The 13,295-nt window shown below is 40.0% G+C and overlaps 1 protein-coding gene across 1 annotated transcript in view; it reads right to left on the reverse strand.

Annotated features, from left to right (window-relative positions):
- Tgt (tRNA-guanine transglycosylase) overlaps positions 1-13,295 on the reverse strand; it is a 226,103-nt gene that overhangs the window by 94,292 nt on the left and 118,516 nt on the right. Inside the window, exon 4 of the mRNA XM_067145784.2 lies at positions 11,458-11,593. Coding sequence (XP_067001885.1) covers positions 11,458-11,593 — 136 coding nt within the window. The remainder of the gene's footprint in view (positions 1-11,457; positions 11,594-13,295) is intronic.

Here is a 13,295-nt window from a genome sequence, read left to right on the forward strand (position 1 = left end):
CCGACGATAATGGCAGCGAATAGGGCCATGTTAACTACTCGACTGTCACTATTAGACTGAGATATCAAGCTATATTGAGCCCTCCTTATATTTGGTTTGGGGACATTACGTCACATATGCCGTGAAGCTGGTTATCTCCTGAATCCCTTGACGGATTTTCTTGAAATTCAAGCATTGCGACGTTTATGTAATTCCCTGTAAAATGACATGTTGATCAAATCGCTACCCCAATTATCATAGCAGTTTTAAAATTTTTCTCCATCGAATGTTCCGGAAGGTGTGACGCTTGAATCTGGAACATACGAGTTCAGGCTAGCTGCACGTGGCATGACAGGCGGGTGATCTAACTAGCCCCTGCAGCTACGTCACGCATACAGCTGTTCTCAGCTTGCTTGCTCGTCCTGCTGAATGTAAACAAACCAGGCTTGCACGGAGTAATACGTGTGGTGATAAAATACGATCAACTCTCAAAAAAATATGCATGTACAGGTCGTAACCGGTACATATCCCTCCTTCTCAGGGAAAAAGAAAATACTATGAGGATTTTCTTTTAGTCTCTTTTCACTCAAAGTATTTTTTGAGATTGGAAGCGTTGTAGATGCCTTCAAGGCTGCCATCTAGTCTTGTGATTTTATAGGCACCGTTGTCCAAAGATTCAGAAATTCTGAAAGGGCCAAAATACAAGGGACAGAATTTTGCGTAGATCTTCAATTCTGGACGAGACATCGCAGGTTTTTGAATCAACACCTTGTCTCCCACTCGTAAGGGTGGTCTAAACTTACGATTCCTATTCCTTCATTGTCTGATGTCTGCAGCATGCCTCAATTTCCCTAAGGCTAGCGATTCTCGCTTCTTGATCGATTGCTGCATCTGGCGAAGCAGGAAGAATAGCATCCCACGGACGATGAGGAATATGCCCATGATGCACCAACATTGGAATATCTCCAGTAGATTCGTGGACAGTGGAGTTGACTATCTTCTGCATAACTGGAAGCACATCAATCCATTTCCAGTGTTCTTCCTGGCAGTACACCCGACAGAATCTGGCGATCTCCCTCATCAATCGCTCAGCAGGGTTGGCTTCTGGATGACGAATGGAATTCATGATGTGATAAATTTCCAACTCCTCTAGAGCCGCCTAGTACTCTGTGGACGTGAACTGGCTTCCATGATCTGTCAGCAGGAATGTAGGTTTCCCCATCTCAGGAAAGACATTCCTGCGAAATCTCCTTAAAATATTCCCGGTGTTTGCCTTCTGAATAGGCAACAACATGGTGAATTTCGAGAAGACGTCGACGATGACTAAGACGTGCTTGTTACCTCTGGTTGCCTTTGGAAGTGGGCCATACAGATCAAGCGCCATCACTTCCTGCGGCTTCTCTGGGATGATAGGCCTTGGATATTCCCTTATAAGGTAATTGTTCGGTTTAATCCGTTGGCATAAGTCACAGATTCTTATGGTCCTTCTAACATCATTCCGGAGGTACTCCCAGATGAATCTTTCCTTAATTACACTGACCACTTTATCCACTCCAGCATGTCCGGTGATGAAGTAGCAATGCCAGATGATGGCTTCCCGAAATTTAGCCGGGGCATAAATCCGTTTAGTGGTCCTGGTTGCGTCAACGTATTTATAGAGTAGGTTGTTGTCCCATGAAAAAGATTGGGCTGCCTGCTTAATCTGCGCGTAGTCTGGATCATGCTGTGGAATTGCTCCTTCACAGAAACGAAAGATTTCTCTTAGCCTAGGATCTCTCCGCTGGGTTTGGGCTAGATACCGAAGTCTTCTCAAAAACTCTTCGTCATCCTGACCTCGGACAGGCTATGGCTGCATCTGCGGGATTCCCGCTGAGGGCGTCGGCTAGTACATTCTTCTTTCCAGACCGATGCACAATGGAGACATTGAATTGCTGTATAAATAGTGCCCATCTGGTGACCCGTTCATTTGTGAGGTCGGAAGATAGGATGAAATTTAGTGCCTTGTGGTCTGTATAAATGGTGATTGGAAACCCAAAGACAACCTTTTTCCAATATAAAAGCGAATATACAATAGCCAGGGCTTCTAGCTCTGTAATGGTGTAGGATCTTTCATGTGTCCTTAACTTCCGACTTACGAACGCAATGAACAGCTTAACATCGGGCTTATCAGGATCGACTTGGTAGAGAACGGCTCCGATCCCTATCTTACTGGCATCACATTCGATAAGGAAAGGCCATTCATAATTAGGATAACAGAGCTGCACGTTATTTCTGAGCATCCTCTTAGTGGCAATAAAGGATTGCTCACATTCTGCGGTCCATTTCCATCGATTATTTTTCTTCAATAACTCCTGGAGAGGCGCTACAGTCTCTGTGTACCGAGGACAATGTTGCGAAAAGAATTGGCAAAGTCCAAGGAATTGCCAAACTTGCTTAATCCTGCAAGGCCTAGGAAAATCCACAATGCATTGAATTTTGGCAGGATTTGGGCGGATGCCCTCCCCGCTAATGACATGCCCAAGAAAAAGAACTTCTGTCTTGAAAAATTGGCTTTTTTTCAAATTAATTTTAAAGTTCTTTTCTCTTAATTCTTTGAGTACAGTGTGTACATCATCTAAGTGCTGCTCCCAGGTATCGGATGCTACTAAGATATCGTCGACGTAAATAGTGGCAATGGCCTTTACTTCATCAGATAATTGGCTCTCCAACACTCTTATCAAGACGGCTCCCGAGTTCTTGATGCCAAAGGGCAATCGATTGAAGACATATGTGATATTATCAAAGATAAATCCTGTGAAGAGCCGGCTGTGTTCGTCTAGTACGATATGGAAGTAAGACGATGTCATGTCCATGCCTGAAAAATATTTTTTTCCAAAAAATCGCTTAGTGACATCTTTAAGCGGAGGAGGGTGGTCATACTCAAGGACCAGTCAGTCATTCAAGGCACGAGCGTCCAAACATAAACGAAGATTACCATCGGGTTTCCTTACTATGGTGAGTGGATTAATATAGGGCGTAACGCACTTTGAGATAATTCTGTCAGCCTCCATCTGACTAATTAGTGTCCTGGTTTCATCCATGTACTTCTCAGGCACCGAGTATGGCTTGTGTTTATAGGGCGAAGTATCCTTGACGTTGAAGTGGTGTTTAAAATTCTTAATCTCTCCAGGCTTCTCATCGAAGACGTCCGGATAGGTCTGATATATCTCTTCCTCCGCCACTGCTATGTTAGGGTGGTAATCTGGGGCTTCAGTTACACTAGAGGTGTAGGTGAGAAAATCAGGCCCTTTGTCATTCAAAATTTCATCCATGGGTCCCTCCTCATTGGGATCACCATCTACCATTGACACGGGTCCCTCTACATCTTCGGGATCACCCTCTTCTTTCTGTACCTGGTCGATTGGGGCGGCATCGCCAATCACGCCATCGACTTGTGTACGGAGTAAATCAATCCCTTGAAGTCTAAAATCTTCACCGTCAACCAGCCATAACTCTACAGATCCAATCCTACATAGATGAATAGTGTTGGCAGAATAGTCAATGGTAGCCTTATATTTGGACAGGAAGTCTGAACCCAAGATAAGGTTAAACTTCATAGACGAGACTATCAGGAAAATATGTTCACACACTTCTTCGTTGATAGCAAACTCAAGGAAGACTTGTTGCTTACATTTGATATTCCTGTCAGGAATAATGCCCTTAATCCTAACTTGTGCTACCGGCAAAATGAGAAGGTTACATCGATCCTTGATCAATGTTATCAACTTGTCAGAAATTAGGGAAACTTGTGCTCCCGAGTCCACTAGCGATGATACTTGAAATTCCTCAATGGTAATATTGATGATGGGTAAACTTCGTTGAACATGTTGACGAATGGGTAATTCGTCTTAAAAAACTAAGTCGTCATCAATGTGCAAATAATTTATTATGTCTACAAGAAATGACCCGACCTCCTCATTTTCAGGCAATCTGAAAAATTTAAGTTTTTTTTTTTGTTTTTTTGGCAACAGCACCTGTGGACTCTAGATTTTGACCAAAGGTGTTGTTTCTTTTATAGTATTCTTGGTATTCAAGAGAAGTCGCTCCAGGTTGACCCTCTTGTTTCTTCTGATGGAGGTAGTCCTGCGTTTCCTTCCATCGTTGGTGCAGGTCAGAATTGTTTGAGTCTCTACTCTCTTGTTTCTTCTCTTGTTTTAACCAAGTAGGTTTGGTTTGGTAGGGAGTCTGGCCACAGTATGGGCGTTTCCTAAACCCTCTATACCGCGGAGGTGAAGATGGAGTATCTCTCTCTTCCCTTCTATCCGCTCGTTCGGGACTTTGTCGTGGTTGTTCAGAAGTATTAACCTGAACTGGATGGGTGGCTATGTCCTTACTTTTGCTCAGTTTCAAAGTACCCTGCGCATGAGCGGTATCAAGACGTCACAATACGACATGTAATTGATCTAAGTTCTGAATGTTCGCTGCTACTAAGATCTCTTGAATGTGAGAAGGATATTGTAAGGTAATGACCTGTATGAGTTCCTTCTCAGGCAAAGGAGGGTCTAAATACTGTCTTTTCTTCAACTGAGATAATAAAAAATCTGCGTATCGAGAGGTGTTAATGGAGGTGTTATACCTTCTCGAATATAGTTGAAGTTTGATAAGGTGTTGAGTTTCTGCATTCCAAAAATATTCAATTAAAGCTTTCTCAAAGTCAGAGTATGTCTTGAAATTAGATTTGAATACGGAGTACCAGGAAAGAGCCTTGCCTTCTAATAATCGGGCAACTGTTCTTAGCTTTCTATCCTCACTAATCTTGTGCTCTTGAAAATATTCTGCTACATTGATTAGCCGTGTAATCTTCTTTACCGGAGCATTTAGGAAGTTTTCCCTCTTGGATTTTAACGATAGTTGTCTGGTATGATGTTTCTCCGACTCCCTCTATCGAACTATGAATAGGTCTGGACGTATCTCGAGATTCAAGATTAACGACCTTAGTGGCTAGTTGTTCGAGATTACTCTTGACATCCCCCAACTGGAGTTGGACTATTCCTTCAACTTGTTTGACATCATTCTTTAATTCAGGTTTAAGTTCACCAACATCTTTACAAATACGACTAATTTGTGTGATCGTATTATCGGCTTGCTGAGTGAACCATTTGTCAAACTCGCCCTGCTTGGCTTTTAATAAAGCAACTTCGTTTCCAACTCTGGAATTGTCATTCTTAACCGGGTCCCTAAGAGTATCTTGGACAGAAACAATTTTAGCCTGCATTTGCGAGAGCTGACCATGTGACTCCTGAAATTCGGCCTTAAAATCCTCAATGTCCTGCGAAAGCTGTTGCACTGAAGGAAGAACCTTCTTCAAATCCTCCTTAACAATTTCTATGACTTGGTCTTTAACAGTGTTTTTCATTTCTTCGACATTACGAGTTAGCTGAGAGTTGATTTCAGTGAATCGATCATCAATTTTCTTATGGGACTCTGCGAATCTTTCTTCTATCCTAACACTTGCTTGATTGAAACGCGATTCTAAGTTCGTATTCATTTCATTGAATTGGGATTGAACCACGTCATGTAAGCGCTTATCTAACCTAGCGTCAGCTTCAGCTAATCGCCCGTCTAAATTAGTGTTAGATTCCGCTAAATTGTCAAAGCGCTGTTCTAGTTTAGCATTAGATTCAATCAATTGCTTATTCAAGTTAGCAAGGGTAGTTTTAGATTCGACATTAGATTCAACTTGCTTGGGCTAAGTTATTTAAACGCTGGTCTACATTGGCAAGATTAGCATTAGTTTGAACATTAGTTTTTTTTGTTTTTTGTTTTTTGTTTACAAGTTGCTTCACGTCGTACCGACACAGATAGGTCTTACGGTGACGATGGAACAGGAAGGGGCTAGGAGTGGGAAGGAAGCAGCCGTGGCCTTAATTAAGGTACAGCCCCAGCATTTGCCTGGTGTGAAAATGGGAAGCAACAGAAAACCATCTTCAGGGCTGCCGACAGTGGGTTTCGAACCCACTATCTCCCACATTATGGATACTGGCCGCACTTAAACGTCTGCAGCTATTGAGCTCGGTGATCTGAGTATTTCGTTGGACAAATCGTCGCTGGAAAACCCATCAAGTAAAGAACGTAACATACGGTTTTCTTGTGACATGCCTCATGCACTTAAATTACCGCAGAAGGATATCAATTGAAAAGTGAGCAATCTGTTACAAAAGAAGCATTTACAAAATTAATTGAAATGCAAAGTGAGGGCGAAGACCTGCAATATGCGCATACTCTTCCAATGAAGCATATTCTTGTGACTGGAACGGAGAGGCAAAATGTATGGAAAGCGGCTGAACTGTTATCACTGTTATCACTGACTGTGGGTGAAGCAATATGCCATAACTTTCCAGAGCTCAGCTATGTAGGAGAGACTCTAATCACGATTAATAATGGATTTGACGTCCTAAACTCCCGTGTCCATGTGTGTGGTACAAACAGCTTAAAAAGTGCCTACAGGAATTGTATAGAGCACCAAAATCATGCTCTTGACAAATTATTCGAATTAATTTTCACCATGGGAAGCCTCTTTCCCTTAATAAAGAGTGATCCCTGACATGGTGGAAGAGGTTGACGTTTCTTCAGGGGTTTTTCACCAACATTCCACCGGCCAATACACATTTATAAATAATTACTTATACAAAAATATAATGTTAGGTTTTTACAATACTACTTAATACCTACAATCCACCAACACAACGGCAACAAGCATCCCGTGCGATTGGTCATGTTTAGTTTTAGTAAGTAGGTTTAGAAATAAAACTGCATATAAAATCGTTCTAAAATCACTGGATGGATAGAAAATAAGAAAACCGAAACGTAAATACTTTATTTGCGAGGCGAAAGATAATTTAGTACTGAGAAAGCTACTAGAATAGTTCGTGTTAAGCAGTGTTATTATATTACTTGTAATGTTCTGAAAAATACTGAAATAAATTACAACATAATTATGTACACATAACAACTGGCAATTATATTTGAAAAAATCGAAAAATATTAAGCAAGTGGTTAAATAAAAAAAGCAAATCGTTAGCAGAAACGCACAATTACAATGGGTCGTGTTCACTGCAAGCTCGGCAGTGGAGGCCACATGACGTCACCAGCCAAAGCGAGCCTGTGCGTGACCCCTACCGTCTAGTCTAGTAACCGTGTTATCGACTGTTCTACTTCATGATGGAATCTGATTGACGTCTGACCTGCGGTTCCTATAAGGGAGATCCAATATTCCTTCACTTTACGCTTCTCAATCACAACGCGATGAAAATGGTTAAAATCATTCATAACATTTTTGGCATAATGTTGTTCTTCGTTGAAGAGGAAGTCCATTTCTCTTCATAAAATTAATCAAGCCTCGGCTAAACTTCAAATCCGAGACACTGATTCCATGTGCCGCGGCTATTTCTCATTCTTTAAAATACAGTATTTCGTGAGAAATGGCTTATCCAACATTGCGTAACAAAATCATATAGTTAGCAGATAATCCGCTACTTGCGGAAACTTGCCGCTTTTTGGTCCGCGAAATGCTTCGCGAGACTTGTTGGCTGCTTGAAGTGCACTTCTGTTACTGCGGTAGCACATGTCTCATTTGGACACTGAATACTTGCTGCCTGCTGCTCTATTCCCGTATGTTTCGGCGTAACTAATCACCACGAGTTCATATGATACAGTATTAATCGAATACTGTGAAATGACAAACAATTTTGAGATCACAGAATGTCCCGTACCCGAAACACTCGTAAAACTAGTGCAGTGGGATTTCCTGCCGGCTAATAACAGCAAGCTGCTCTGTATTTGGAATGCCCGCTTTCGCAATATGAAGCCTGCTACTTGAGTAGTTGACATCTTTATTTTGAAACGCATCCGGAGCTGAGTGATGGATGTTCGAAGTTGTGGGTGCATCAAATACGTGAACATTTCTTTTTCTCCACTTTGGACCCAAAAATATTGGGATGTGTAAATTATGCAAAGGCGTCAATTACGCGAGAAAATACGGTAGTTTTCTTTAATACCCGGTACAATAAATGGAAATTTATAGACAACTCTGAACTCTTTTAGATAACATTTGTTATATTATTTTTTGCCAGGCTGAGTGGCTCAGACGGTTGAGGCACTGGCCTTCTGACCCCAACATGGCAGGTTCGATCCTGGCTCAGTCCGGTGGTATTTGAAGGTGCTCAAATATGTCAACCTCGTGTAGGTAGATTTAAGGGCATGCAAAAGAACTCCTGCGGGACAAAATTCCGGCAACCGGCGTCTCAGAAAACCGAAAAAGTAGTTGGACGTAAAGCCAATAACATTATTATTATTATTATTATTGTTATATTTTTTGGCCATAACGAGAAAATAAAATACCAGAAATTGTCATTGACACAACCCCCTTAAAAAAATTCAACTCATTAAAATTATGCACTTAAATACGCAAAACTACCACATACAAAACAATTCAATATGTCCCATATGCCTACATTATTAACATACAACTTTGACAGAGGGAGGAAAGCATAGAAATACAAGGAAAAACACGTGGCCTACAACTCCGACGAAACTACGCACAGAAACGATGTTAACAGTGTGCGAGCAACACAATTACGAACTAATTCTTCGTCCCGATTAACTGAGTCATTAGCGCGCGCTAGCCTCTTGCTTGGACGATTGCCGCCCCGAATCTCCAGCTGCATAAAGCGCACACGCTGCTGTGGTGAGCGGGAAACACGTTACACGAAGGCGACAGACAAAACACTCACGAAATAAAGCATCAAATAAATACGCTTGAAAATTAGGTTTCGTAAATTACACAAGCATATAGGAATTTATCCTAGGGGAAGAGTATTGGCCGTACTAGAGGTTATTAGTAAAAAATCGGAAGAAGTAAAAATAAATCTGAAAATCGGAAGATGAGTTAAAAACCGGAATGTTTCCAGGTAAATCGGAAGAGTTGGCAGGTATGAACAATGTTAGAATTTGGTCCACCCAATCAATACACATCACTTTACAAGTGAATTATTTAATTAAAAACATATTTTAAATATTTGGAGACATGTTTCGTCTCTCTTTGAGACTTCATCAGCCATAAAATCACGTGGCAGATTACAAAACTCAAATCAGAAACTGAAAAAATAAAAAAAATAGAAGAACCCAATGTCTTTTTAAGGACTATTTGGGAAATGCAAAAGATATATACATATATTTACACAAATTGACCTCACTTCTTGCAAAAACTTTTGTCTTCAATGTTAAAAAATGAAATTAACTTGAAATCGACAAGCCTGCCATAACGTCTCATACGGAATAAATGTCCATTGTTGCTGACCATATTTGAAACGGAAGCCTTTCTAAACTATTGAGAAAACATTCTTTTTTTTTTTTTTTTTCCTGATCACGAATCTCTTGTTTTTCCTTATTATGGTATTCAGTATGGTCAGATTTCTTAATAATAAATAATAATAATGTTATTTGCTTTACGTCCCACTAACTACTTTTATGGTCTTCGGAGACGCCGAGGTGCTGGAATTTAGTCCCGCAGGAGTTTTTATACGTGCCAGTAAATCTACCGACACGAGGCTGTCGTATTTGAGCACCTTCAAATACCACAGGACTGAGCCAGGATCGAACCTGCCAAGTTGGGGTTAGAAGGCCAGCACCTTAACCGTCTGAGCCACTCAGCCCGGCGGTCAGATTTCTTTCAACTTCCTCTATAATCCTAAGTTTTTCTTGCAGGGTTTCCACATGCTTCACAGGTCGCATAATGTGATCATAAGCAAACAGAAACACTTCTGCGTAATGTGCAAATTTCCACCAGCTAAAAGCACAGCCAACTAAATTAAACTTTCAACCAAAACTTTGTAACAACAAAGCGTAAGCCGGCAGAGGTCTTCATTGTTTGTCTGGTACATAACGCTCCATAAGTAAGAATGTGCAATTTATCTGACCATATTCAAATACCACACTCATGTTAGAAAGGAGCAAGTTCAATTACTATCTGTAAGCCCACTGATTAGTGCCCTAAGAGAAGTACCGAAAACCTGCTATGCAATACAATAGTAAAAAGTTTGTCAAAAATAGACATCTAACCCTCGACATATGGTAAATTCTTCCTGTCAAAAAGAAATGTCTAACACTGGACATAATGTAGATATAAGGTATAAGGCATTTTCTTTTTTATAACAGATTTTTTTTATAAGTACGGACATTTAATGAAACTTGTTCTGTTTTCAAGTAAAGCTGTTGGAATGAGTTCTGTCTCCTTCTAACTGTTGCAGCCTCTATGCTTTATAATTTCAGTGGATTCCCTAAAAATAAAAAATAAAAAATATCAGACAAATATGATGTGATGATGGATTTTTGAGCAAGTTGGATGCAATCACTTTCCTGGTATTGTTCTAATTACTGCAATGACGGGAAGTTAACACAGAGGTCCATAAGTACGTCGAACCTGTCTTTTCATTAAATACTGTTTCTTGAAAAATATCTGATTGAGGATTTACTATTGATGGGAGTGAAATTTCTGGATGGTTGATGTGGGAAATTGTTTCTTAAAGGAACAGATAATGTTGGATTTTTAACATATGATTTAATTAGGATGCTTGCAGGACTACGTAATTTGAACAAATAATCTGGGAAAACATTGTTTCCAAGAACAGATAATCAAGGTTCCACTGTACATCAGTGTTCAGTATCATTTCATGTTTGCTGCATTCTTTTTTTTTTTTTTTTTTTTTTTTTTTTTTTTCTCTCCAAGGTTTTAGATTGGAAGCTTTCAGCACAGTCTATAATTAAGACCAAGTCATCAACATAGGCCAAACAGCTTACCATATTTCCACGCAAGTAAATCCCTCTCAGCTATTTTATACCTTTCAGCAAATGATCTTCGTAAACTATGTACGAATAATAAGAGTAAAAGTAAAGTAAACTCGTGTTATCCTGAGGTGGTGCAGCTCTTTTTAGGCACATCCCGAATGGAGGCAAGCTGCATGTACCATTTGGACCACATACCAGCCCGCCTGCCATTCTAAAATTTCTGGCAGTACCGGGAACTGAACCCGGGCCACCAAGGACGGCAGCTATTAGTGCTAACCATTATGCTACGGAGGCGGACAATAATAAGAGTGAACTGTAACTACTTTGAACCAAAAACTTATTCGACCATCACTTCTTACTGTAGTGAAAATTTTAATATTAATTTTAATGTTCTTGAGATGGTTTCAAAGTCATGTACATAACACTAAACCAGCTAGAAAGTACAGCATTCAAGAGGATGAAAGACTATATCAAACTGTTACTAACTAATACCTTGCTTTCTGGAGAGTTTAGAAATAAGAATTGACAATTTTCAACATTTCGTATACATCCTTTCTTGTTAAAGCCAGTTTGCATAACTTCATAAAATGCACCTAAGTAATTTAAGAAATAAAAGAACTATTTATAAATACTCATTTTTAAAAACATACGTACCGATGCATAGCTTCTTCTACACGAGGTCCAGTTATGGTTGACTTAACAACATCATCAAGTTGCATTATAATATCTGCTCCAATGGAATTTTGGATTTCTATGGAATGTTCAGGAGATAGCATCATGAATTGTGAACCTGTAAACAGAAATAATTTTAGAAAAACAATAAACAAGTTAAACATGGATAGTCCTTTAGGTTTATGCCATACTGAAGTGGTAATTATTGTTTTACGGATAAGTAAAACTAGGCAATCATCCCATCTTAATTCTAATCATAGGGAAAAAAGTGTTTCAACCTTTAAAAGATTGAAAGATTGGCCAAAAGAATGTAAAGGGTTATGAACAGCATTAAATTAAAATTAGTTGACCAAAGGAGATCTGATACAAAAGATGCACGGAAAATGGCACAAGTAACTAGGCTCAGCTATAGGCTCCAAGGTCACCAGTTGAGAGCCCCTGGGGGTTATCTCTAGTCACCTCTTATGACAGGCAGTGAATACCATGGATGTATTCCATGCCCCCTCCCACAGGAGGGGAGTTTCACATGCTATTTTGTCAGAATCAAACCATAACAGTTCTAATAGTGTCCAAAGATTTAAATTAAATTTCACTGTTTTCCTAGGTTCTTCATTCATCACCAGAGAGCTCATCATCATTATACACCATTATAAAGTATGCCTCAAGACAAACAACACTGAAATTATTGCCCATTTGCTGTCAACTATTCCCTAACAACAAAGTATTATTTATTGTGTATAATATTTTGACATATTATGAATTCAGTATTGTATTGATTTCTGCAATTATGGTTCATAACAGAGGAGAAGGTGTTTATCGAGGAACACTATTTCTGGTCATACAGAGTGGGGCGTCTGAACAGGCCAAGTTTGTTTCATGTTAAAGACCAATGCAAAGAGGAATTTAAATGAATGTTTATAATTTGCTTTACGCGCACTGACATAGATAGCTCTTATGGTGAAAACGAGATAGGAAAGGGCTAGGAGTAGGGAGGCCTTGATTAAAGCACAACACCAGCAGCAGTACAGCCTAAGCCACTGACGAGTGCAGACGTATTGAGTGGAGGGTCCCTGGAGTGGGAGAAGGGAGTGCAGGTGTTGAGTACGGGAAGGCACTGAGGAGTTTACTGACAATGATTGGTGTGGAACAATACAGGGCGATTATACGAGGATGGCAGGGAAGAAAGAAGAAAGAAGTGAAATCAGGAGGGTGTAAAATGGAAATGGAAATTAAAGGAGAATTAATGCTATCAGCGGTGGTGATTATAATATTGCTACGGATTGGAGAGGTCGAGCTGAACCCAGGCCTGACATCTAGTGGAAATATGAGCTGGGAAGACATGGAAGCAATCAGAAGAGTTGTAAAAGAGGTGGTTGTAGAAGTCTGCCCCTTTGAGCAACTCAAAAATATGATTCAAGAACAAACGAGAGAGTTTGAAAAAATGAAGGGATGGTTCCGAGAAAGAGCAGACGACACATCTCAAGTGATGAAAAATGCTGAAGAAGTTGCAGCATTAAGGGAGAAAATAGGATGATTAGAAGAGGAGATGCTGAAACTGAAAGCAGAAGTGAAAGCCAACACTTTATATCGCAGGAAGAAGTGCCTATTTATATATGGTGTGCCTGAGGAGATGAGAAAGGATAAAGTGCTTACAACCTATAAAGTAGTGGACTTAATTCAGAGGAAAATGAATGTTAATTTTAGTGAAGTGGACATAGACTATGTGCAGAGAGTGGGAAGAATTAGAGGCAACAGGTCTATCAAAGTACAACTGTTTTCTACGCTGATGGCTGATATTGTGGTTGGCAATGCGAGTAACA

This window comes from Anabrus simplex, chromosome 4 (genome assembly GCF_040414725.1).
Source record: "Anabrus simplex isolate iqAnaSimp1 chromosome 4, ASM4041472v1, whole genome shotgun sequence".
Taxonomy (NCBI): Eukaryota; Metazoa; Arthropoda; class Insecta; order Orthoptera; family Tettigoniidae; genus Anabrus; species Anabrus simplex.